We start from the raw sequence: 22,930 nt of genomic DNA, 5'->3' as shown, positions 1-22,930 counted from the left end.
TTTTCCCCATTTATATCCGGACTGATTGATGTTGCGGGAAAATATGATCCCTGCTAGGGTTACACAATTTATTTGGAGGCACTTGTTGATTTACAATAGTATGTCGGCAAGGTCTTTCCCGATATATTTATGATTATTTTTCTTACTTTTCAAATGTGTTAATAAAATTGATGTTGTGTTTGTTTACACGTTTTCATACGTCTTGTCAAGATTGAGGATGTGGTTATCGAGCAATTTGCAATTCACCTGTCAAGTTTTGTGTAGCTGGGCTATTATCAAAACATGCGAACCGGCAAACGGCTTCACACCTTCATTGTTTGTTGATTGCCGGTAATGTCTTAATGGTGTTGAGAAGTTTGAGTCGTTAAAGTCTCCTGTCAATTATAGACACTCGAAAAGAACGCATGATATCAGCAATGTAAATAAACACGCGGTTGTGAATAAGTCATGCATGAATAACCACGTGACAATACCAATCGATAATGTCAGTTTCTTAGTTATAACTAATCCATCCATTATGTGTACTCCTCCACGATAAAATCGTGGACAGTTACTTTGGAGACATATGATGAAAACCTTGATGGTATCCTCGTGGAAAGTGTGCACTTCATGCATAATTCATTTAAATCCAAAAATTTATTTTTACGCATATGATTTAAAAAAAACACACAAACTAGTTGTATCGTTATCGTCTTTAAAATAATTAATAATTGAAGCAATAAAAGAACACGAAAGATTGGCAATGTAAATATAACGATTTTCAGTTAGCCTGTAGTACGGAATTTTTCCCCCGATTTTTTTGCTTCAAAAACTTTTTTTCCCGATTTTTTAGCTTAAAAAAGTAGATGCTCGTTATACATAAATGCGCGTTATACACAGCGTTTTACAGTATACTAAACGGCATGGAATTTTACAAGTGCGTGCTTTTACCCGTAGTCGTTGATACAATTGACGCTATTTTTCGGACACTTCAATTTTCGACTCTAAGTTTTCGGACACCTGTATTTTGTGAATATTTTTCGTATCTAAGTTTTCGGACATGAAAAAAATTTAAAATTTATGTGGCCCAAAACATAGAGTAATTATGGTATGTATTTTTACGCATGTGTATCCCTTAGGAAGTTACATTTAATTAAATACCTCTCTTACCAGATTCAAGTTTTAAAGGCTTCATTTACAAACCGAAGATACTGATGAGCAGCAAACAGCATAAAACCTGAACGGACTGCAAGATACTCCCAGGCTGTTCTGGTTTTATGCTGTCTGCACACAGCCATTTTTACTTTGCTTCTAAGTGGGAAAGGGCTATGACTTGACTTAGTGCCATAGCTTTTAATCCCAGCTGAAACATAATTGATGCAAACTTTGTCTAGATATTGCTCAAGTATACATTCTGATGAAGATTGAGTCTTAAATGAGGCTAATAGAGATAAGGTTTTTCAAAGACTTTGACCCTGTGACCTAGATTTTGACCCTTCTTGCCGCAATTTCAAACTTGGGTTAGATTCCGTCAATATTAACATTTTTAACAAGTTTAATTATGATTAAGAACAAGGCAGGACGACAAACACTGGATAAGGACCGATCACAATAACTCACATAGACAACTTTCTGACCAAGTGAGCCAACAACATTGTGCAATCCTACCTTCAACAATGATCACAGCTGAGTGGTTGAACACATGGAAAATTTGATTCAATGCCCACTTGTAGTGTCGGGATATCTTGTAGTATCCCTCAAACTTCTTCTGTGGCCATGGAACATTCGGACTGCTCAAGTCTGGTTGCTAGAAAAACAAGCAAATATTAAATTGCGATATATAAGTATTTTCTAACAAATTGATTACATTTTAAACCTTTTTAACACTGGTCCCTTATTGTCATGACCTTAACACTGACTTTTATTGATGAACATTTCCAGAGGGTCATTGTCCAGCGGGGCTTCAGTCCTGGCTGGCATATGTCTGACAAGCTTAAAATATCTGATGGGCAAATGTACAGAAGGCCAAGTGCCTGACAATTCTAAACCACTGTTCCTAAAAAGGGCATCTGGCATGTGTTAAAGAAGCAGATATGATTTTACTATTGTTTCAATCTGGTACCTGGATATGTGTGATGCCATGTTCCACGACATATTTCTGGATCCTTTGAGCAGTCGGTCGATGACCACAGTCCTGGCTCACGATCACGGGAAAACGCTTCTCGTCTGGTCTATATCTGTTAGGAGAAAATGTAGAAAATCAAAAAACTGTTGATAATGCCATTATTAGTGTGTGCTTTTCATCACAATGTGTCAAATATGACAAGAAAAGCTTCCTGACTGAAATCGGCACTCCATGTAACGTTGGCGTCGCCCTGTAGGGCGGCAACTAGTATATTATGCATTTTTTTTCGCTTATGGGAGGAGAAGTTATTTTACCGATCAATGTATAAATTTTTGTTTTAAGAATATCTTGCATAGTGGTGATTTTTTGTGTAAATTAGTGTAAATAAGTACTGCATTTGTGCCTATTACATTTATTGCCAATAATGCAAAGCTAATTGTTTTAATTAACAACTGATCCACAACTGATCACAGGGGAAAGATCACAGGGGCTGGGCAAATACGCGAAACTTTCTGGTTTTGTATAAAAACAAATGATGTTTTGTATAAAAACAAAACATAATCAAAATAAACTTATTTTGTAGTTTTTCTAATTTGCTTATTTAGTGGAGAATTAATGTAGTACGATATTTGACGACCAATTGCGCAAGCAAGTTTATTGGAAGGCGTAGTGGTACGAAAACATACAATGTATTAGTTTATTAATAGACATATAATAACGATCGCTATACACAACTTTACCAAATAGCAGTACATAAGTGAATGTCAGCCGGAATAGCTAAGTTGGGAGAGGGTTAGACTGAAGTTGTTTCCGCAACAGTCATCTAAAGGCCCCCGGTTCAATCCCAGGTTCCGGCACGAACGGAACAGTTTGGCGGCTGACAATTTTTTCCATCAGGTTCATTAATATAATAAAGCTTTATTTTATGTACACATTTTAAAATCCATTTTACTACAATTGGATATTTTTATTAAAATTAATGGATGCAACGTGGTGACAACATTAATTAAAATTTCTTACATCTTTTAAATATCTTATAAAAAATACACGTGTTTTTATATTAACAAATAAATGCAAACAACACATCTATTATCCATGTATTTTTATGGTTGTCTATCATAGGCCTATCCCTACCACATATAGAGCCCGAAGCGCGACACGTATTATTGATTGTAACAATGAGCTGCGATATAAGGAATCAGCCACTTATCAAGGAGGAGTTGTGTCCCAGCAACCCGTTTTCCTAGAGTCAAGCACTCCTCGGAGGTTTTTTTTAAGAACCAAATATAGAGCGCAAAGCGTGACACGTATTACTATCCAGGTGGTATGGGCCCTTTAGCATTATCCGACCATTATGTCCATAGTTATCTTCCTTAGAATTTGAGAAATTTTGAAATCCTTGTTCGAAGTCCAAAATTTTCATCCGATTGTTCCCAAACTTTCACAGGTTTTTTTTATCAATGAGGACCCAACCCAAACTCTATAAGAGCAATATCGGACCATAAGTCCAGAATTATGTCTCTTTGAATTTTAAATAAAAGAGAAAAACTGCTTGGTTAGGTGATTATGTCAACATTTTTCATCAGATTCTTTCCAAACTTACAGTGTCTTCATATCAATGAGCATTTTTACCTCATTTAAAATGAGAAACATATCGGGACAATAAGTCCAGAATTTTTTTCTATTAAATTTGACAAAATAAACAATTTCCACTTGTTTAAAAGATTTCACAACTTTCGTCTGAATCTTTCAAAACTTGTTAAGTGTTTTTATATCAGTATTACTAGAACCCTATTGAAAATGATGAATATCGGAGCAATAAATCTATTATGATCTTTTACTGAACTTCAAAGTATTGTGAAATACAGCTTCTTTATACAATTTACAGTTTTCATTCAATTTTTTTTTCAAACTTTTACAGTGTTTTCATATCAATGAGTATTCAACTCCTATCGTAAATGAGCAACGTGAGAATAAGTTCAGAAGCATCTCCCCTTGAAGTTGAGAAAAATATGAAATTACGCTTACAAGATGAAGCAGATTTTTTAAACCTACACAGTTCTGTTCCATTAATGAAAACTGCACACGGATACCAGTAAAAAAAAAGGAAACCAATGTAAATAAAATGAACTATGAAATATTTGGGAGTTACAACACAAAATCATAGATAATGGTTATTTGGGGGTTATAACACAACATCATAAATAATGGTTATTTGGGGGTTATAACACAAAATCATGGATAATGGTTATACCTGCAGTATCTTTTCTATTTTGTTTAAAATAATCGGCTAATATATTAATATTTACAGTAGAAAAAAAATCGTTCCATGTTACTTCATTGAGTGCCTTTTACACTGAAATTCCCGATGCCCTTTGATGCTTTGCATCAATACTTATCTTGTAATTTCTCAAAAAGATAAAATACACTTGTTAACTTAAAAACAAATGTTTCATTTTTTTTCACTAAATAATAACTAAGATTGTCAATTAACATCTCTATTGACCATCAACAACGCTTAAATGCTTAGTGGAGCAGTGTAAACAGGCTTCAATATTCCGTTGTCAGAACAAACATATTTTGATATCAGTCAAAAAAGAAAGCAAAATATAAGTATTTTTGCCCTATTGCAAAAGAGATGGGTCCTTTTAAATACGACAATAACAATTATTTTAATTTGAAAAAATTTAAAATTTAAACACTTACTTCAAAACCAAGTCCAGACTTCTGCTAACTGCATCTTCCCGGTCACACGCAATCATTAAAATAGGCAACACAGCACTATCTGGGTCCCTATAACTCAATTTATTTTCAGATGTGCCTGTTTGGTTTGGTTTTACGTCTTTTGGAGGAGCTTGAGTTACAACTGTGTTGGATTCTTTGGCCTTTTGATTTTGCTCTGTGAGAGAAAACAGAAAGCAGCTATGTAAAAAGTGTAAATTTGGCGTAAAAGGTCTTTTTAAAAAAAATCTGCTGTCTTTGCTTAATAAGAGAATGTAAATTATATCGCTAACTTTTTATTTGGTTCAATTTGTCTCTGCACGAAATGTCAAAAAAATAAATGTTATAAAAATAGTACAGATTGATAGAGAAAATGGTTGATAGATGCTACACTATAATACATTTAAATGATTTGTAAACTGCACGATCCCTTTTAAGTTGAGAATTGCGCAATCAATATGCTTTTTTCTTGCGACTTGGAGGTATTGTGTTCAAGTCTTGCCTGACTCTGAGAGCATTGTTCAGATCTTTCCAAGAACTGGTTCTTCCCAGGAAATGGACTTGAGATTGTCTGTGTAAGTCTATGCTTTGGCTACAAGTGAGCTCAAATGCAAAAGTTTAAACTACATGTAACTGCATGGGCGAAAAAAGGAAATTTCCAAAATACTTGAAATAAAATCTGTGTGCCTGGGGGTCGATAGGGCCCCCGGTTGGTCCAGGGCAAGTGCCCTGGCTAGGAGGCCCTCGGAAGCTCCTGCATTTTAGCTTATTTGAAACAAAGAAATCACTTCTCCTAAGCTTAAAGACACCTGTATTTTTAAGTGATTCAAAACAGAAAAATACAGTTAGTTTGGCTAGAATATATCACAATCTATTTCTTTAACATTTCATGTAGATCAAATGTGATAGGCAAAATCTTTAAGAAAACACTAAACTTTCGCAACAATATAAAAATATTTACAGTATAATATAGATCAATGAACATGTTATAGCAATACATTTTCTGTCTTGTATTTTTAAGTAATTTGTTTTTATATCTTATCTAGTTATTAACTAATGATTTGATTAACACGTCCGGTAATTTTTCACATGCCTAACCTCCTCGGCGTGAAACTTGAACACCTTTTTCCCATTTGATTGGTACTTGATCGTTTTGTAACAGATATCACAATATCATATGTGCTATCCGGAATGATTTTTTGTTTGTTTGTTAAACCATTAATCTCCCCATTTATCTCCACGAGAGTCTCTTTCCTGGAGCCATTCCAATCCCCACTTGTTTTTCACATCACTTTTGTGTCTTCTTTTGTGTCGAACCCCGGAAGCAAATACATGATTTGATTGCGTTTTTTTTGGTTTCGGAAGTAATGTTATTTTGACTTGTCCGCCATATTTTTTTGAGAGATAAGACCGTTTCATAACGTCGATTTCCATTGGTTGACCGATTTACGTAAACCAATCAAAACGCTTCTTTGGAAACCGAGTCAGATTCCTGATTAACTTTCGAGTCATTCCGTGCGGTAAACCACTTCATAGACAAAGACATCGTAAAATATAGGCAGATTTCGCCAGAATATTCTAATGAGGTGACGCCATGCTGCCTTCTGCACGCGCGGAGGGTCTTGCGGGAGACATGTTATTTCGGGCGAATGGTGCCCAGAGGGATAGAACGATTCACGAGAAAATGAAAGAGCAATACGCCCAGGGGGATAGACTAATATAGAAGCAATGGCCGCGTCGAATCTATAATGAGATATGGGTTAACAGAACAGTGGGAAACCAATTTATCACGTCTGGAATCCAGCGTTTTTTGTTCATTTTGTTTGTCGGCATCGCTGGACACATGGCCTACCCCCTCCCCCCCCCCCCCCCCCACCCCCCACCCCACAAAATCTCATCAGATTCACATGATTCACGAAAACGACCTCTGAGAAGCCAAAAAATATGGAATTCCGTTATAATACGTAACACTTTCACCCATGAACAGTTAAACTGCACTTATGATTGTTGTGAAATCTAGTCTCCTATAATTGCTTTGTAACAAGCGGTGTCGATGATTGTGTATTACCACAATGAAACAACAAATTGAAGTGAACAGATTAAACTAGGAATATGGTTCAAAATTACCATGATTATTGAAGAAAACTGTTATACAACTATTAATATTTTTTGCACAATTGATGTCAATTTTTTCTTAGGTACAAAGTAGCTCACTGTGTTTCAAGTATTTTAAAATATAGCTCTTTATTTTAACACTTGTTCCAACACTGGTCATAACCTAAAAGATCAACATATTTCAGCTTCCTTCTATATTGATTTTTACATTTTATGTAGACTGACTTTCATTTCTCAGATGAACACTCATAATATTCAAACAACAATAGCTGACAAAAATTTGTAAGGAACTGTATGTCTAACCTATAACGATTACCAATTGTAGCTGCCCAATTGCAGTTTAATTACAAAGTTACAATGGAGATTTTGTTAAGAAGAAAAAAATGCTTAATTAGCAGAATTTTTTTTAACAAATGTCGCAAGCTTAACCATATTCCGCCTTTAAAAAGGTATTAAAAACAAAGACTTAGTCTGATGTCTACCTTCGGTGTCCCGTCGCAACTTACGCAGTTCATCCAGTAAGTGCTTGTTGCTGTCTAGCTGCTCTTCTATCTCATGTTGTAGCAACGCTAACTTATCTTGAGCACGATTGGCTTCCTTGGGCTATAAATAGAACAGATAAAGTTCGGTCTTCCATTTTTTTTAACAAATGGCAATCAATTTCAAACTTCACCAAGATATCCTTAAAACAAATATTCTGACCTAGTTTCATAAAGATTAAACTTAAAATGTGACTTCTACATTGCTAACAAGGTTATACTATATCTACTATCGACTGTGACCTCTAGAGTGTTAAAAAGGTCAATGTTTACGACAAATGACGCACGACCGACAAAAGGCAATCACAAAAGCTCACAATGAACTGGTTGTACTCAGGTGAGCTTAAACAAGAGCACCCGAAAATGAGTGTGACGTGTAGAACTCATCAAGGTGCATCTACATAATTTTTTATGAAGTTTCAAAGTTGTACATGTAGGTGGTAGCACTTTGATTTTAGAGGCAATGTAAAGGTTTTAGCACGATGCAGACGGCGGACGACACAACATGACGAGCTGGCTATGACAATACCTCGGGTTTTCTCCAAAAACAGCCGAGCTAAAAAAGGGTGTTATGCAAACTTTCACCTGGTGATTGTGGCATAATTAAAGCAAAGGGACATATTTTGCAAACTTTAAGTAACCTCTTTTTATGCCACATATTTCAATACTATTAACTGAGCAAGAGTGCCATGATGGCCCTGTAGTGATCACCTGAGTCCTAGGTACACAAACATTCAACACTTAACCAAGTGACCTAGTTTTTCACCCCACTTCACCCAGATTCATACGCCACCTGGAAATTGTCAACATTCTAACCCTTTGACATTTGCGGCAAGTCATAACTGTGGCCTTTACAGTGGTAACAATGTTTTTTCTAATATTTGACCTGGTGACCTAAAATTCCATCAATACATGTTATGTTTATGGCAAAGTTATCGCTGATACAGAAAATTTTGCACAGATATACAGACAGACACTACAACCGCTATATGCTGCCTTCTTCCAAATTGGGCATAAAAAGTGTTGTTTCTTTTACTGGCTTTAAAGATGCTAATGGGTGATTTTCAATTTGCAGAATTAAGCAAAGCCGTTTTTTTCCCCAAACCCAGGTCCATAATTCTGATTTAATGGTTTGACTTTTAAATATTGGGGAAATAAGATGTGTCCAGTGTAGAAACAAGGGCTGTTTGTAAAACATGCATGCCCCCCATATGGGCTGTCCGTTGTAGTGGCAGCCATTGTGTGAATACGATTTTTGTCACTGTGACCTTGACCTTTGACCTAGTGACCTGAAAATCAATAGGGGTCATCTGCGAGTCACAATCAATGTACCTATGAAGTGTCATGATCCTAGGCAAAAGCCTTCTTGAGTTATCATCCGAAAATCATTTTACTATTTTGGGTCACCGTGACCTTGACCTTTGACCTTGTGACCTCAAAATCAATAGGGGTCATCTGCAAGTCATGATCAATCTACCTAGGAAGTTTCATGATCCTAGGCGTATGCGTTCTTGAGTTATCATCCGAAAACCATTTTACTATTTCGGTTCACCGTGACCTTGACCTTTGACCTAGTGACCTCAAAATCAATAGGGGTCATCTGCGAGTCATGATCAATCTACCCATGAAGTTTCATGATCATAGGCGTATGCTTTCTTGAGTTATCATCCGGAAACTATTTTACTATTTCGGGTCACCGTGACCTTGACCTTTGACCTAGTGACCTCAAAATCAATAGGGGTCATCTGCAAGTCATGATCAATCTACCCATGAAGTTTCATGATCCTAGGTGTATGCGTTCTTGAGTTATCATCCGGAAACCATTTTACTATTTCGGGTCACCGTGACCTTGACCTTTGACCTAGTGACCTCAAAATCAATAGGGGTCATCTGCGAGTCATGATCAATGTACCTATGAAGTTTCATGATCCAGCCCCAAGCGTTCTTGAGTTATCATCCGGAAACCACCTGGTGGACGGACTGACATACCGACCGACCGACATGAGCAAAGCAATATACCCCCTCTTCCTCGAAGGGGGGCATAATAATTATCACCACACTTTTTGAAAAGCGTGGGGATATTGTGGTTATCTCCGCCGTCCGTCCAGTTGTCCGTCTGTCTGTCTGTCTGTCCGTCCTGGCCACTATCTCCTCCTACACTTTACGCACTAGAACCTTGAAACTTACACACATGGTAGCTATGAGCATATGTGCCACCCTGCACTATTTGGAATTTTGATCTGACCCCTGGGTCAAAAATGGGGGTTGGGGCGGGTCAGAGATTTTCACTCATTTTTTTAGGTTATTTTACTATAATTTCTTCATTTCTACACCAATTGTCTTCAAATTGATACCGAACCTCTCTTATGACAATACGGTCAATCTCAACTATGCATGGCCCCATTACCAACCCTGGGGCACCCCGCCCATATAGGCCACACCCACCCAAATTGCAGTTTAACTATAATTTCTTCATTTCTACACCGATTCACTTCAAATTGATACTGAATCTTTCTTATGACAATACGGTCAATCTCAGCTATGCATGGCCCCATTACCAACCCTGGGGCACCCCGCCCACATAGTCCACGCCCATCCAAAATTGCCTATTACTATAATTTCTTCATTTCTACACCGATTCACTTCAAATTGATACTGAACCTCTCTTATGACAATACGGTTAATCTCAACTATGCATGGCCCCATTACCAACCCTGGGGCGTCCTGCCCACATAGGCCATGCCCACCCAAAATTGCCTTTTACTATAATTTCTTCATCTCTACACCGATTCACTTCAAATTGATACTGAACCTCTTTTATGACAATACAGTCAATCTCAACTATGCATGGCCCCATTATCAACCCTGGGGTGCCCCGCCCACATAGGCCACGCCCACCCAAAATTGCCTTTTACTATTATTTCTTCATTTCTACACCGATTCACTTCAAATTGATACTGAATCTTTCTTATGACACTACGGTCAATCTCAGCTATGCATGGCCCCATTACCAACCCTGGGGCACCCCGCCCATCCAAAATTGCCTTTTACTATAATTTCTTCATTTCTACACCAATTCACTTCTAATTGATACTGAACTTCTCTTATGACAATACGGTCAATCTCAACTATGCATGGCCCCATTACCAACCCTGGGGTGCACCTGGGTCAAACATGCGGCGTGGAGATACGCGTCGGCCTCTGCTGCGCCATTTCTAGTTTCTTTTGATGTTGTTATAAACATTTCACTGATATTTTTTTGTTCTTGATGTCCTTTTTAAATTTTGTTTTTAATGTTGTATCAATAATTATTCAAATGTGTATAATTAATCACACAATAATACTTTTTCCCAATTTACGGTTAATTAACGCTATAATTCCTAATGTCTTAAAAAAGGTCAAATTTCTAAAATGTGTGAAAAAAGAAATAAGAAAAAGAGATTTAGACCATGTTTCTCACCAGAGTACTTGGCCCTTTGTTCACAACAGTCATGTACATCAGCATATTCCATGACAGGAATAGAACGATCACGATAAATACCAAATGCTTTCGGCGCATTTTTAAAATCTTTTTTTCAATTTTCCCTTTCAAGGTTGAGTTGTAATCCTTGTTGGTCTGGTTGGGTTTAGGCTTTAAAATCTGAAACAGCTGTAATATAAAGTAGCTTGTTATATATATATTAAGAATGAGGACTCTGCAAAAACTGTATTAATGTAATAATGCTATGTGAAGTAAAAATACTATGTATTGTATGAATACTATGCAAAGTAAGAATACCATAACTGTGATGTAAGAATACTGTATGAAGTAAGAATACTATGAAAAGGTTAGATTAACATGTGTGAAGTAAGAATACTGTGACATTATGAAGTAAGAATAATTTGTGCAGAAAGAATACAATGTGATGTAAGAACAAGAGGGCCAAGATGGCCCTAGTTCGCTCACCTGAGAGGAGTCGGTTCATTCAATCTTTACCAAACGTCAAACCTGACCTAGATATTGTCCAGACAAACATCCTGGTCAAGTTTCATCATTATTGAACCAAAACTCTGGCATATGGAGTGTTTTTGTTTTTGTAAGATTAGACCTGGTGACCTATATTTTGAGTTGACCCCCCCTTACCAAACATCAAACTTTGCTTACAAAAATAAATATTATGACCAAAATTCATAAAATCTGAAACAAAATTGTGACCTCTAGAATGTTTACAAGGATTTTGCATAATATAATGAAAATTTGGACAATCTAAGGGCAATAATTATGGCATTAATTATGTGATATATATAAAACCAATCTTAGTACCAAGTTTCATGATGATTGGGCGAAAATGTGATTTGTAGAGTGTTTAAAAGCTTTTTTAACAATATAAATATAATAAAACTGCCCCCCCCCCCACCCCGGCAGCCATGTTATTCAACTGACCGGAACCATTTTCGAACTCAACTCTCATATCAAGGAAACAAATGTTCTGACCAAATTTCATGAAAATTGGGCCAAAAATGTGACTTCTAGAGTGTTCACATGTTTCACTATATACATATAGAGAAAAATGCCCCGCCCACTGGCGGCCATGTTTTTTCACCGAACTGGACCATTTTCGAACTCATCCGAGATATCAATAAAACCAATGTTTTGACCAATTTTCATGATGATTGGGCAAAAATTGTGACTTCTAGAGAGTTTACAAGGTTTCTATAAAGCCAAATAAGGAAAACTGCCCCCCCCCCCCCCGGCAGCCATGTTATTCAACTGACCCGAACCATTTTGGAACTCAACTCTCATATCAAGGAAACAAATGTTCTGACCAAATTTCATGCAAATTGGGCCAAAAATGTGACTTCTAGAGTTTTCACATGTTTTTGCTATATACATATAGAGAAAAATGCCCCGCCCACTGGCGGCCATGTTTTTTCACTGATCTGGACCGTTTTTCAACTCGCCCGAGATATCAATAAAACCAATGTTTTGACCATCTTTCATGATGATTGGGCAAAAATTGTGACTTCTAGACTGTTTACAAGGTTACTCTATAGCCAAATAAGGAAAACTGCCCCCCCCCCCCCACCCCCCGGCAGCCATGTTTTTTAACTGACCGAACCATTTTCGAACTCAACTCTCATATCAAGTAAACAAATGTTCTGACCAAATTAAATGAAAATTGGACCAAAAATGTGACTTCTAGAGTGTTCACATGTTTCACTTTATACATATAGAGAAAAATGCCCCGTCCACTGGCAGCCATGTTTTTCCACCGATCTGGACCGTTTTTGAACTCATCCGAGATATCAATAAAACCAATGTTTTGACCAACTTTCATGATGATTGGGCAAAAATTGTGACTTCAAGAGTGTTAACAAGGTTTCTCTATAGCCAAATAAGAAAAACTGCCCCCCCCCCCCCCTCCCCCCTTGGCAGCCATGTTATTCAACGGACCGGAACCATTTTGGAACTCAACTCTCATATCAAAGAAACAAATGTTCTGACAAAATTTTATGAAAATTGGGCCAAAAATGTGACTTCTGGAGTGTTCACATGTTTTCACTAAATACATATAGAGAAAAATGCCCCGCCCATTGGCGGCCATGTTTTCTCACCGATCTGGACCATTTTCGAACTTGTCCGAGATATCAATAAAACCAATGTTTTGACCAACTTTCATGAGATATCAATAAAACCAATGTTTTGACCAACTTTCATGATGATTGGGCAAAAATTGTTACTTCTAGAGTGTTTACAAGGTTTCTCTAAAGCCAAATAAGGAAAACTGCCCCACCCACTGGCGGCCATGTTTTTCAAGGGACCAGAACCTCTTTTGAACTCGACCACCATATCATTAAGGCAAACATTTTGACAAAGTTACATGAAGATTGGGCATGAAATGTGACTTCAACAGTGTTTACAAGGTTTTTCTTTTTTTGACCTTGTGACCCAGTTTTTGACCCGGCACAACCCTGAGTTTGGAACTCGGCCGAGATTTTATTGGGGCAAAGCTTTTGACCAAGTTTCATGAAGATCCAACATGAAATGTGGCCTCTAGCGTGTTTACGAGCAAATATTTACAGACGGACGGACATACGACGGACAAAGACCGGTCAGAAAAGCTCACCTGAGCAATCAGGTGAGCTAAAAATATAAACTTTTTTTCATTGAGAATAAGGCAAAATACCTGCAACGATTTTGAACGAACAAAAAACAACTGGTTTCTATCACAAAATGCGGCTCTTTGTAAGATACTTTTAACAAATCATAATTTTCTGAATATTTTGTGCCTGCAATCCATTAAATTGTCTCTTTTCTTACTGTTTTTTCAAGGTCCTCTGTCCAGATCCTTTCTGTAAGTCTATATCCACTTTACCACTACATCATTAAAGATCTGTAAGACCAAAACCAATCCATCATCTCTGTTGTTTCAATCTTGCCATGATAAACTGAAAAAGAACAGTTTAAATAAAGTGTAAATACAGCTGAAACAACTCTAAAACCAATGAAATTTTCCAAAAAGTGCTGATTTTCAAAATTCAATAATATCTCAAAAAATAAGATGAAAAATCTAATCGAAGAAAACTAGAGCTTTTTCACAGACGTGACGAATACCCACACATGCCTCATTGACACAGAATATTTTGCATGCTGTCTTCACAAAAAACAGCGAACACCATGCTCAAAGTTTAAAGCACACTAAGTGGCCCCGTTACCAAGTTTTTTACCTGGCATGGCCCATGGTCAAACTTGACCTACACATCATCTAGATACAACTTCTGACCAATTGTGGTGAAGGTGGGATGAAAACTACTTGAATTAGAGAGCAGACACGGCATGCTGAATGTGTAAAACATACTAAGTGACCCCGTGACCTAGTTTTTGATCTGGCATGGTCCATGTTCGAACTTGGCCTTAAGATCATCTAGATAAAACTTCTGACCATGTTTGGTGAAAATCAGATGAAAACTTCTTAAATTAGAGAGCGGACATCATGCTGAATATTTTAAACGCACTTATTGACCCCGTACCTAGTTTTTGGCCAGGTATGACCCATATTCGAACTTGGCCTAGACATTATCTAGATACAACTTCTGACCAAGTTTGGTGAAGCTCGGATGAAAACTACTTGCATCAGAGAGCGGACACCATGTTCAATTTTTAAAACACACTAAGTGACCCTGTGACCTTGTTTTTAAACCGACATGACCCATACTCGAACTTGAGCTAGACATCATCTAGATACAACATTTGACCAAGTTTGGTGAAGATCGGATGAAAACAACTTGAATTAGAGAGCGGACACCATGCTAAAAGTTTAAAACGCACTAAGTGACCCCATGACCTAGTTTTTGACCTGGCATGACCCATATTCGAACTTGACCTAGACATCATCTAGATACAACATCTGACCAAGTTTGGTGAAGATCGGATGAAAACAACTTGAATTAGAGAGCGGACACCTAATACGGACCGACTGACCTACAGACAGAACGACAGATCGACCGACAGACAAGCTCACTCCTATAAACACCCATAAACTTCATTTGTGGGGGCATAATTATTTGACCCCATCCCCAAGCCCAACCTTTACATCTCAATCTGAGGGTATTCAGGGAGGGTAATCACATGACAAACAAGATGACAACGCCCATGCCAATACAGGGTTTTTTCGCCATTTTATACCCTTAATTTCTTTGATAAAATTTTGTAAATGCCTCTCACTTTCCTGCCATATCAGCAAGAAAGTCATTCAATTTATTTCGAATATCTCACCTTTACTCGACTTGTCACGTGATTACCCCCTCAGATAATTATAATACCTTCAGACCCTGAATATAAAACTCTGACCTTATTTTTTATACATGTCATTAAATTAATTAACTAAAAAAACTATAATATTTGAAACAGTTTGATAAATAATGGAAACAAGAAAACAAAGATCAAGATTAAATATACACCTGTCGCCAGTCCTGGATTTCAAACCCAGGGCTTCAAAAGAAGCAAATGCCAACTACTAGACTAAGCTGGATCTCAATTGGAATGGTAATTTAAACGCTTTCTCTGTATTGAACGTTGTTTTTTTCGATGAAACACGTTCAAAAAGCTTTGATTTTTTCTGATTTAAATTTGATTATCAATTTTAAAAAACCCAGATCTTTTAAAACATATTTTTTATTCAGGAGAGTTATTTCTCTTGTTTGCATATTATACATACGTTCTTGAATATGTGAAAATTATCATTTCAAAACTATGAACAGTCCCTTAAATGTCTTGAAAAAGCTAACACTTAAAAGACCTTATACAAGGCACAATGTAAGAGCAAAGTAACACATTTTACGACAATTATGACCATATTTTTTTTACAGAAACAAATGCAACAGTTAGGGTGGACTTGGAATAAAGTACCCAGCGCTGTATTCACCAAACAATTCTTAGATGATAGAATAAGAATAACTAGAGCTTTGTCACAGACGTGACGAATACCCCCAAATGCCGCATTGACACAGAATATTTTGCATGTTGTCTTCCCAAAAAACAGCGTACACCATGCTCAATGTATAAAACGCACTAAGTGACCCCGTGACCTAGTTTTCGACCCGGCATGGCCCATGTTTGAACTTGACCTACACATCATCTAGATACAACTTCTGAACAAGTGTGGTGAAGATCTGATGAAAACTACTTGAATTAGAGAGCAGACACCATGCTGAATGTGTAAAATGTACTTAGTGACCCTGTGACTTAGTTTTTGACCTGCCATGACCCACGTTAAAACTTGGCCTAAACATTATCTATATACAACTTATGACGAAGTTTGGTGAAGCTCAGACGAAAACTTCTTGAATTAGAGAGCGGATACCATGCTCAACGTTTAAAATGCACAAAGTGACCCTGTGACCTCGTTTTTGACCCAGCATGACCCATCTTTGAACTCGACCTAGACATCACCTAGATACAACATCTGACCAAGCTTGGTGAAGATCGGATGAAAAGAACTTGAACTAGAGAGCAGACACTCAATACGAACCAACCGGCAGACCGACAGACAGACAAGTTCACTCCTATATACCCCCCTAAACTTTGTTTTGTGGGGGTATAAAAAATATACTTTGAATAAAATATCCAGTGATTCCATTAATATTAAGTACATCTTGGCATTATCCACGGGCACCGCTTATTACATTTTTTTCATTCCGGAGATTTTGTGACTGACAAAAACAACATATGCAGTCTGTACATATTCAAATTCAGAAGTGTTTTTCCTACACTCATAAGTCTTTCAAGGGGTTGATGAATATAGGCAAACAATAGGCAAACAATCTCCACAAGCATTTGTTCAAATTGATTTTTCTTAATTCCCTGAACGTACAGACATTTGAAGTGGAGGTTTGAGTTAGAAACTGTTGTACATCTGCTTAACAACTCTATACATGTATCAGTTACAGAGGGCCAGATAAGATGCGTATTTGCGTAAAATACGCAAGACAAAAAAGAAAATACACATCACTTAAAATTTTGTTGAGTGAAAAAACTCCTAACTAAATTTGGATTACGCATCGTGTGCAATTTCAATGTGTTTAGCCGCTTATACATGCATATAAATTCATGTAAACATGACTGGTTTCCGTCATTGTGTCCACACTGGTAAAAACGTAGTGACATCACCATCTATGTATAGAATGTGGTTTCCGACCTAATTAACTCCTCAGTCAAAACAGTATCATTTCATGTTGGCCCACAATAAAAGCTGATGTTGACACAACGGGCTCCCCCTGCATTGTTGAGAATCGATATACGCTTATGGTGAAAACATTTGACATCACATTCGATAAAACCCGAATCGCCCAACTTCAAGCATATCAGTTCATCTCTTGCGTGGCACTCTGGAAAAAACTTTTACCTTCAAGCACTTTTTAAATGGCGCCAAAAATACACATATAATAAACAAGATTTGTGGGCCACGCTTAGAAGATTTTGATTGTGGCTGTACAGTGTGTGCTAAACAGTGGCTTGCCAAATCAAGACGGAAAAAGAGATAAATGGCTGCTTATAAGCCAAGGGCAAAATAAATCAGAAAAACTGTTAAATAAAACAAAAGTGATTGCTTCAGGGCTCGAAATTAACACTCGCACACTCGCAAAATGCGAGTGAAAAATACAGATTGCGAGTTAAGTTTGAAGCCACTAGAATTTTTTTGTGAAGAAATAGTGAAAAAAAAGAGTCATATTGCTAAGTGCGCTCAATGCTAAATCGCAGTTCAATTAATAGAACATCCGAATACCCATATGCGGAAGCTCGCACCTTGTATGTAGACTGGTATACTTATATTACATATATGCGGATGGTATTGGTACAAAGATAATGAAACAGTTGATTATCCACACATGTTCACTATAAAAGACAAAAAACCGAACAGTCATGTCGTCGAAGCGAAAAATAACTAGTTTCTTTTTGCCAACAGATTGAAATAACAATACGAAATATAAAGCAAAGTTAACCGTTGTGTTGAGAGAATAAAAACGGAAATTAAATTCTTCCACGAAAACAGTGAAAAAGTGAGAAAAAGAACTTCATATATAACACCAAAGCTTGTGGTTGATGTCATATTTTATTAAGTTTTAATAGTACTAAACTAATGTCCAAACATGCTTTTATTTATGTTTCCAGAAAAATTTGCAAGAACGTTTTTTATTTTTGCGAGCTGGTATTTAAGCTGCTCGCAATGTTTTGCCAGTAGAAAGAAAAGTTAAATTCGAGCCCTGTTGCTTTCTTGTGTAAAAGACTGCTTGTTATAGAGCGTTAACATTACATGTACAGTTTATTATTAATTCTGATCCTTTTAATATAAAATTATCGGATTTTGATTTTTACTCATCAATTAAAAATTTCATGAGTGAAAAAATTATCTGGAGCTCTGATAAGGTACATTAAATTTGCATTAAATTCTCGCTAAGTGAACTATGTTTGTCTAGATAATAATACATTTCACAAGTTATTAATAATTTATTGAATTTGTAATATATGAGCAACATTTTACTGGGGTTGAGTATGACATATAAATATCGATTAACTTGACTGGCATATTAAATACTAAAGACACAGTGGTATTGAGGATGATCATATTTATTATTTATTTGGTAGAATCGAAAAAGTACCAGGAACAGGTCATTTAAATGAAATAATGTAACATCATTCTGATACTTCAAATTACCCAAATATATTCTATTCCATTCTTATTAATCATGGATAAACCAGTTTTGCCTTATTTTTTTATTTTAAGAAATGAACATGAGGTCATTGAGTATGTTGGTTTCGATGTTGGTAAGTTATTCATATATTAAAATACATGTATTAATAATAAATTAAATACTTGACATTAAAACAGTTTTTTTTTAGTTCTGTGAACTTTAGATGTATAAAGAACGAATATCCAGAACAAGTAGCCTTTAACAAATTTGGTAATTAGTTTAGTATAACACTTACTTGATATTAAACATCCAGTTTAATGGTTGTTAACTTAACTTAGGTTAACAAGAAGATCCAACAGTCAACAACTGTTAGATTAAGTGACTTATAAAGTTTAAATGACACTAGACCAAGAATGATAATATAATTTTATTGTAACAAAATTAAAAGTACAGTAATCATAAATAATTAATAACAATCTCTTAAGCATATTTATTTAATTGTTTGCTCTCTGTAAATTTGTTAAATATTACCATATTTATGACATGCTGTCAGTAAAAGTTAAAATTGATATGTGTGTGTATTGAAAAAGTGCCATTGGCAAGTTAAGATATATTTGTTTGAAGTTGCTATTTACACTTACTTCCTTCTTTCTGTCAGTCCACTGATTTTACTCTTAGTGTTAAAGGACAATACCAACAGATATAGTGTCTTTTTTAAACAGTACTTAATTGTTGCTTAGGGTTTACAAACTGTAAATGATGTTTGAATGTGTTGTAGAAATTGTGGCACATAACATACTGGATTAACAATAAACATGGCAAAACATAAACCAAGTCTTTAACATTTAACATATTCATCTACTTTGATTAAAATAATTGCAATCAAAACACAAGTTTTAAAGCAGAAATAGTTTTTTCTATTTTACATGTCAGTAATAGTGCCTTTGACCTTCAGCTAGGTCTGCATGTTGTTAGCAACAAAGTCTTTTGCAAATTTAACACTAAAGTTATAACAAGAAAATCGTTTTTCTATTTAATATAAAGCTGATAATGACTTCAAAATCTCCAAAAAGATTGCAATAATTATACTAGGTAGGAATGTATGATACATGCACATACACAAAACATTTTAAAATATTACCACCATCTTGAAACAAAAAAAAAGGTTATTGCCAAAAAACAGTTTTTCTATTTTTAGTTTCAGTGACTTAGCCAGATGGGCCTCAAGTGCAATCCCAAGCTAGGTCTGCATGTATGCTACCTTACTTTACCATGAAGGCCTCAAGTGCAATAACAAGCTAGGTCTGCATTATGCTAGTGTACTTTACCATGTAGGCATCAAGTGCAATCCCAAGCTAGGTCTGCATGTATGCTACCATACTTTACCATGTAGGCATCAAGTGCAACTAGAGCTTTGTCACAGACGTGACGAATGCCCCCACATGCCGCATTGAAACATAATATTTTGCAAGTCGTCTTCACAAAAAACAGTGAACACCATTCTCAATTTTTAAAATGCACTAAGTGACCCCTTGACCTAGTTTTTGACCCAGAAAGGCCCATGTTCTAACTTGGCCTTAAGATCATCTCCAAAAAACTTCTGACCAAGTTTGGTGAAGATCGGATGTAAACTACTTGAATTAGAGAGCCGACACCATGCTGAATGTTAAAAAACACACTAACTGACCCCGTGACCTAGTTTTAGGCCCGGAATGGCCCATGTTCAAACTTGTCCTAGAGATAATTTAGATAAAACTTGTGACCAAGTTTGGTGAGGATTGGATGAAAACTACTTGAATTAGAGAGCGGACAACATGGTGAGGTTTAAAACGCACTAAGATATCCCGTGACCTAGTTTTTGACCCGGCATGACCCATATTCAAACTTGACCTAGACATCATCTAGATACAACTTCTGACCAAGTTTGGTGAAGATTGGATGAAAACTACTTGAATTAGAGATCGGACAACATTGTGATGTTTAAAACGCACTAAGTGACCCCGTGACCTTGTTTTTGACCCGGCATGACCCATATTCAAACTTGCCCTAGACATTATCAAAGATACAACTTCTGACCAATTTGGTTAAGATTGGATAAAAACTACTTGAATAAGAGAGCGGACAACATGGTGAGGTTTAAAACACACTAAGTGACCCCGTGACATAGTTTTTGACCCGGCATGGCCCATGTTCGAACTTGACCTACACATCATCTATTTACAACTTCTGACCAAGTGTGGTGAAGATCGGAATTAAACTACTTGAAATAGAGAGCGGACACCATGCTCAATGTGTAAAACGTACTAAGTAACCTTGTGACCTAGTTTTTGATCTGGCATGGCTCATGATCGAACTTGGCCTTCAGATCATCTAGATAAAACTTCTGACCAAGTTTGGTGAAGAACGGATGAAAACTACTTGAATAAGAGAGAGGACACCATGCTGAATGTTAAAAAACGCACGAAGTGACCCCGTGACCTAGTTTTTGACCCCGCAAGGCCCATGTTCAAACTTGGCCTTAAGATCATCTAGATACAACTTCTGACCAAGTTTGGTGAAGATCGGATGAAAACTACTTGAATTAGAGAGCGGACAACAGGCTGAATGTTTAAAACGCACTAAGTGACCCCGTGACCTAGTTTTTGACCCGGCAAGGCCCATGTTCGAACTTGGCCTAGACATCATGTAGATACAACTTCTGACCAAGTTTGGTGAAGATCGGATGAAAACTACTTGAATTAGAGAGCGGACACTTAATACGGACCAACAGACAGACCGACCGACAGACAAGTTCACTCCTATATACCCCTCTAAACTTCGTTTGTGGGGATAATAATAACAAGCTAGGTCTGCGTGTATGCTACTGTACTTTACCATGAAGGCCTCAAGTGCAATAACAAGCTAGGTCTGCATTATGCTAGTGTACTTTACCATGTAGGCTTCAAGTGCAATAACAAGCTAGGTCTGCATGTATGCTACCTTACTTTACCATGCAGGCCTAAAGTGCAATAACAAGCTAGGTCTGCATGTATGCTACCTTACTTTACCATGTAGGCCTCAAGTGCAATAAAAAGCTAGGTCTGCATGTTTGCTACCATACTTTACCACGTAGGCCATAAGTGCTTGCCCAAGCTAGGTCTGCATGTATGCTACCATATTTTACCATGTGGGCCTCAAGTGCAATAACAAGCTAGGTCTGCATGTATGCTACCTTACTTTACCATGTAGGCCTCAACTGCAAGAACAAGCTAGGTCTGCATGTATGCTACCATACTTTACCATGTAGGCCTCAACTGCAAGAACAAGCTAGGTCTGCATGTATGCTACCATACTTTACCATGTAGGCCTCAAGTGCAATAACAAGCTAGGTCTGCATGTATGCTACTAGTGCTGCAACAATACGCCAAAAACCGTATTGCAATATATTGTCAGTTCAAAAACCCGTATTGCAATATATCGCAATATATTGCTAACTTGTACCAAAATTATAACTTGCCAATTACCCAATAATCCCATAAATTCCAATTTTTAAGCAAATTCTGGTAAATATTTACTATAAATGTGCTCAAGAATAATAAGAAACACAAACATTTGCAAATTTTCTTAAGTATCAAATACATTTTTGCAATTGTTACTATTTAAAGATGTGATGAAATAACGTCCAACCGGGGCGTTTTTCCCGCTGAACACGCGTAATTCAGCTGACGTGATGTTCCCGTTTTTATACAACACAAAATACACCCATACTTTCCATGCGACGTTCTACATGTCTGTATAATTTTCGCGCGCTTTTTATTGAGACAAAGGATAAAGCACTTTTTATTTGACGCTATAATTTTTTATTGTCGCGTAAGCATTCAAATTTGGAAGCGTGTTTCCGAAATTCGGATTACAAATAATGCTCAAATCAGAATCGAACGAAACATTTACAGCTGTGCGCAATTAATTCCACGATAATCTGTTCAAAAGCATCGAATGAATGCTCCCATGTAACAATGCTACTCCGTATAAAACACTTTTTAGAATGCTTTTTTTACGTAAAAAATAATTTACACTGCTTTGTTTTGTTTACCTTTTTATCATTATTTCGGATGGCTTTTCTGGACGAAATGTGAATGAATTTTTGTAAAATTTTCGTACCGGTATGATGAAAATCATATCGCAATACAATATGCGGATTGCGTATTGCGATATATACCGATATACCGGTATATTGTTGCAGCCCTATATGCTACCATACTTTACCATGTAGGCCTCAAGTGCAATAACAAGATAGGTC

The 22,930-nt window shown here is 36.7% G+C and overlaps 1 protein-coding gene across 2 annotated transcripts in view; it reads right to left on the bottom strand.

Annotated features, from left to right (window-relative positions):
• Positions 1 to 22,930, bottom strand: part of LOC127848486 (alpha-1,3-mannosyl-glycoprotein 2-beta-N-acetylglucosaminyltransferase-like) — a 56,556-nt gene that overhangs the window by 18,298 nt on the left and 15,328 nt on the right. The window contains exons 2-7 of one of the 2 annotated variants that reach the window (XM_052380976.1): positions 13,781 to 13,908; positions 10,940 to 11,128; positions 7,423 to 7,543; positions 4,811 to 5,003; positions 2,102 to 2,216; positions 1,648 to 1,786 (exon numbers count right to left, since the gene is read on the bottom strand). In XM_052380976.1, coding sequence (XP_052236936.1) covers positions 1,648 to 1,786; positions 2,102 to 2,216; positions 4,811 to 5,003; positions 7,423 to 7,543; positions 10,940 to 11,038 — 667 coding nt within the window. In that variant the 5' untranslated portion in view covers positions 11,039 to 11,128; positions 13,781 to 13,908. The remainder of the gene's footprint in view (positions 1 to 1,647; positions 1,787 to 2,101; positions 2,217 to 4,810; positions 5,004 to 7,422; positions 7,544 to 10,939; positions 11,129 to 13,780; positions 13,909 to 22,930) is intronic. The other variant, XM_052380977.1, reaches the window with a different exon arrangement.

The sequence above is a fragment of the Dreissena polymorpha genome, chromosome 10 (genome assembly GCF_020536995.1).
Source record: "Dreissena polymorpha isolate Duluth1 chromosome 10, UMN_Dpol_1.0, whole genome shotgun sequence".
Lineage (NCBI taxonomy): Eukaryota > Metazoa > Mollusca > Bivalvia > Myida > Dreissenidae > Dreissena > Dreissena polymorpha.
Note: the sequence above shows the minus strand (reverse complement) of the source record. Positions and strands in the feature narration are given on the sequence as shown.